Genomic DNA, 4699 nt, shown 5'->3' with positions numbered 1-4699 from the left:
AGGGTTCGAGCACTGCCAAATGACAAAAGACGAAACAAAACTAACAAATTTTCGGCTCATTATTTGTTCTGGCTCCTACGAAATGCGCGAGCCACAAAAAAGACCAACACTTCATTATAAACAGATCGTGGCGGGAATCGTTCGGGGGAAATTGGGGGGCATACTTAGCTGGGATCTCCAGCTCAAAAGCTTACAGCGATCGCCGGGCTCCAGTGCTTCTCAGTCGTCAAACGGCAGCATCCAACATCAGTCGCTAGTTGCGGAAGCCACAGAAGCCCCAGAATCCGCGGATACCTTGTTACCTGAGTGATCTTACAAGATGTTCGGCAATCATCGGCTAATGGTAATTGTGATTGATCGCCCACGGCACTAAAAATAAATTCAAAAGTGGGATTAAACAATACTTGGCAAGCTGATGCTGAAGTAGTTTGCATCATTGCGACTTTGTTGATAGTTAAAGTGTCAAAATCTACAGCTGTTTCCAAAAACTTGTAATCAAAGTCTCAATACTGCCAATATTATATCCTTATAATTTCTTACTTAAAACGAAGCCAACCTTAAGTCAATGGCTTAAGATATTTCTAGCTTAGGCTAACACATTTTAATGTATTGAATTGCTCTCAGCTCCTCTGCTTGTGCCTGGGAGCACTGACCTGGACATCCCTGGCCATCGAGGAGTCCACGGACATTGAGGAGGATGTGATCAGCATAGCCAACCAGACGCAGAAGGTGATCCGCGTGCATCCGCACGACCTGCCGCCCAAGAAGGACACCACCGGCAGCCAAATGAACTCGCCCTTCATCCAGGTGCAAACGCTGCGTCCGGCAACGGGAGCGGCAACTGGATCCGGATCCAGTCAGCGGCAGTACGTGGACTCCAAGCAGATGCGGAAGAGGCGTCCTCGTCCCGCCAAGCTGCTGGGTGGAAGTGTGGCCGCCAGTGGTGAAGATGCGACGCAGCCAGCCTTGAAATACGAACTAAAAGCCTTTCCCAAGCAGAAACTCAAGCAGCAGAAGCAACTGAACTTGGACGCTAGGGGGGCTGGCGAGTTATCCGCGGGGCAGCACTTGGAGCAGGTGGAGGTCGGAGGCCAAGTATTACCCGTCCAGATGACGCCGGGCCCCTATCCCATCTACTATGTGGTGTCCAAGACCAACGGACGCTTCGGCAAGTTCCCCATCAAGTCGTTCCAATCGCCCGCGGAGTTCGCCAAGTATCTGGTGAGGAGCAAAGCGGAGCCCATTGCCCGGGATCAGCGATTCGAGGTGATCTTGTGATCTGGCCGCTCCATCGCTGCATCGCCACTTAGTCAAAGTTAAAGTCTAAATTATTACCACCTAATCGTAGTCGTAACTATAATAATATTATGAATGCTAATTGCCGCAATAAACCCATGTCTAAATTTAGCCAATGAAACAATGGTGAATCCGTTTGAGTCATAGTTCAAAGATTCTTCATCTTAATTGTTTGGTTTTTTCTGCTCCGGTAATTACATGGCATCTATCTTCATCTGTGACTCCATCCGCGGAGTTTAGCTAACTGTTTTGCTAGCTGTTAACTGGCCATGTCATATGCTAATTTTCCAGCGAATCGAATCGAGTGCCGCTTATAATTAAGCCCAGCATGGGCACAACTATTGTCTGGCATTTACATACAGCCACAATGGATACATAGATGCGCAGATACAAAGATACTCGTATGTAGATACATTTGATTTATGGCATTCCCCATTTCGCGGCTTTCTTGCGAATATCTTTTAAAGTGTCGTTTGCCTTTGTCTCCCTGCTCGTTTGTGTTTTTCTTCGTCTGCTTTCTTCGCAAAACCAAAGAACTTTCTCCCGCCCATTTATAGAATATGATATCTTTTCATGATGAGAATCGTTCTTAACATCAATTCTAAATAGTTTGTTTATGCATTGGGAAGAGTTCGGTACTATGAAACTTCGAATTCCTGTTCGATCAATTAATGGCTGAATAATTGAACACCCATAATTACACGCTGCAGATTACATCGCAATCATCCATCCGCAATCATGGAAAACTGTCAGATGCTTTTCAAGCGACTCCGCAAATCAGAAGCGAATGGTGGATATAATAATTGCGATTTTTATGGCACACATGCAGCATCTCGGGGGTTGTGTCTCTAAGTCTGGTTAATCAACCTGCCAGCAAGAGCACCCCCTCCCCGTGGAAATTAACCCCAACCCAGCGCCCACTGCATTTCCCATTACTTTTGCTCATTTCGAATCCAGCGAATGTGTAATGAACTTGTGGGCATGACGAGCACGAGAACGAGAACGAGAACGCTGGAACAAAGTGTGATATCGAAATTTCCCAAAGGATTCGACGCCATATTTTTGCCAGCCACGAAAAAGATTCCATCCTTGCAGGACTCCCCCTCCCTCTCCACCCTCTTTCCCCCCCATCCCATTTCGCGTGTGTGTGCGTGAAAAAGGAAGGCGAAAAAAGGAAGAAAACCCCCAAAAGAAAATCTTCAGCAGAACTAGCAAGTCTAACTTCGGTGGGAGCCGTATAATCAAGCGTAAAAATGCGAAATTAATCAACTTCAGAGTCTCAAGTTAGCAACGCACAAGGAATTGAATTAAAACTTTTGGCCTCCGGATCACCCTTTTTTCACCGTATCACGGAAAACTGCCCTGAGAAAAGCGGGGTCTTATTCAATTATGTATTTGCGCTTGTCCTGCAGTAAAAATTACAATCCACGGGACAAGTCAACAGAATTATGAACACGCCTGGGCAGTAAAAAAGTAAATAAAATTCCAGCTCCGCGGAAATGGAATGAACAGAAAAAAAGTACATATTTTTAAAACTTTTCTCGGCGACAGAAGTGGGATTTTTTTTGTGCTGTTTTGGCCTGGGTTTCTTTGCTGCGGTAATTGCAACTTCTCGCTGTCCTCGGGGAAATGTGAAACAATAAATGAAAATAAATGAATTTTTGTTAGCCCAATGGCCAGCAACCTCGGCCAATCGCCTCCGGGCATGAAGAACGTAAAAAATTTCATTAATTTCCAGCTTGGCGGCTAACCGACGACTTGATAACTTAACTTCATTGGGCTGAAACACTTGCCCACCGAATGACATTTGACAGCCCAGCTTCGAGGTTCGAAGTTCCCAAATGCTCAAGGATTGCAGGAGAAACGGTCTGAAGGACTCAGGACCAAGGACGAAGGACCAAGTACCAGTACCAGTACCAGTGCCAGTGCCAGTCGAAAGCCATTTGATCAAAAATTAATGTGTAGTTTGGAACATTCTGTCACATTATACGCGTGTCAGACGGTTTAAAGGGTTACAAATTGGGCAGCCAAAGACAACACAGTCAGGTGCCGAGGGGTGGAAAACTTGGCGAAGAAAAGCGGTCACCTTGGTCTGGAATTCAATATTACACTTCAGTATTTACTGCAACTAACTACATTCGAAAATATGTAAGTTATACTTGTACTATAATTAATAAACTTGTAATAATTAATGCAATTTCCTTATTATCACCTCATTTATTTGCGATTAAGTTTTGAGCTTTGATTATGTTGAATAACTGTTCAAGTACTTTTGAAATTAATACTTTTTTTATAGCTCATTATTTTGCTGATATGCTGATAGCGATAATCACAATGATTTTGTGCTACTTCGCCCCACTGTGCAGCAGGCCACATAGGCATCGCATTCAGCATCGGCATAGCCAAGTTTTCGCCATAAAAAACATCGCCCTCATGTCCTCGAGACGTTGTTACTGACAGCCACGTGAAAAGGAGCTGGTCCGGGAGCACAAACTTTGCGACAGGCCCGCCAAAAACAAAAAAAAAGTTGAGGAAAAAATGGTGACCCCAAGCAAGCCAGGATCTGTGAGGAGGAAGAGGACCACCACCAAAGGAGCAGGGCGGCCGAGAGAACGACGCTGCTTAAATATTAATGCCCCGGGAGTCGGTGGGGCAGACCATGAATAAATTTTTGGCTATGAATTTTCAATAGCCGGTCGGTCCTGCCCTTAAACTACGTTCGCCATTTGTTCCACGACTTTAAGAGTGTCAACCACTTGCAGGTGAGTTTGCAGGGCATTAGGTGTCAGGTGAGTCACCGCAGCACAACAACAACAGCAACAACAACATTGCAACCGCAAAAGGGTCAGCGGAATTGAATTCATTTCGATTTTCACTTCCGTTTCCGGGGCACGGTGGGGTGGTGACCCCGATTCGAACTCCCACTGCGTGGGAACTTTACGAGCCTGCCGGGAAAGAAGGGGAAAAAGGGGGAAAGGTGCCAGGAGCCGGAGGAGCGAACACGTGCGTATGGCGCCAATTGCCAAATGACCGCAAAAGCTCAGAGGTCGAGTGCTGGGCCATAGATGGCCCAATAAATGCCATTCGATGCTGCCCGAACCGCAGCAGTACACTCAAAGAAAAGTGGTGCAAAGATTTACGTTTTTAATTTATGTAAAACTGGAAACTCAACACTCTGTATTTGGTACAACTGTTTAACAAAGGCTTTTCAGGCGTGCATAAATCACTTAAATATACCATAAAGAATTCGCCATTAATTAAAACTTTTCTTTAATGATAGATATCTTTCCCAATTAAATCCGAAATCGCATTTTTTATATTCCAGATTACTTGGGTATTTCAACGCTTGTTTTTTCTGTGTGTTGTTGTAGCTCTAATCAAAAGCAGAACTCCAGGCGGAAGT

The 4699-nt window shown here is 45.1% G+C and overlaps 1 protein-coding gene across 2 annotated transcripts; it reads left to right on the top strand.

The window, feature by feature from the left end:
* Positions 1–202: 202 nt before the first annotated feature.
* Positions 203–1406, top strand: LOC122614178. 2 transcript variants are annotated; one of them, XM_043788697.1, is made up of 3 exons: positions 203–343; positions 625–943; positions 1000–1185. In XM_043788697.1, the coding sequence occupies exons 1-3, from the start codon at positions 320–322 to the stop codon at positions 1035–1037; spliced, it is 381 nt and encodes a 126-aa protein (XP_043644632.1). In that variant the 5' UTR covers positions 203–319; the 3' UTR covers positions 1038–1185. The 2 variants fall into 2 exon arrangements, with proteins under 2 accessions (XP_043644632.1, XP_043644631.1); XM_043788696.1 differs by having other exon boundaries at positions 625–1406.
* The last annotated feature ends 3293 nt before the right edge of the window (positions 1407–4699 follow it).

Source organism: Drosophila teissieri, chromosome 2R (genome assembly GCF_016746235.2).
Source record: "Drosophila teissieri strain GT53w chromosome 2R, Prin_Dtei_1.1, whole genome shotgun sequence".
NCBI classification, from domain to species: Eukaryota; Metazoa; Arthropoda; class Insecta; order Diptera; family Drosophilidae; genus Drosophila; species Drosophila teissieri.
This window is presented reverse-complemented; position numbering and strand designations above follow the sequence as displayed.

What these genes read in the sequence shown, in the direction of transcription:
- LOC122614178 (XM_043788696.1), top strand. Translation starts at nt 320, where the DNA reads ATGTTCGGCAATCATCGGCTAATG. An exon ending in TCGGCAATCATCGGCTAATG is followed by an intron (nt 344 to 624) that starts GTAATTGTGATT and finishes AATTGCTCTCAG; the next exon opens with CTCCTCTGCTTGTGCCTGGG.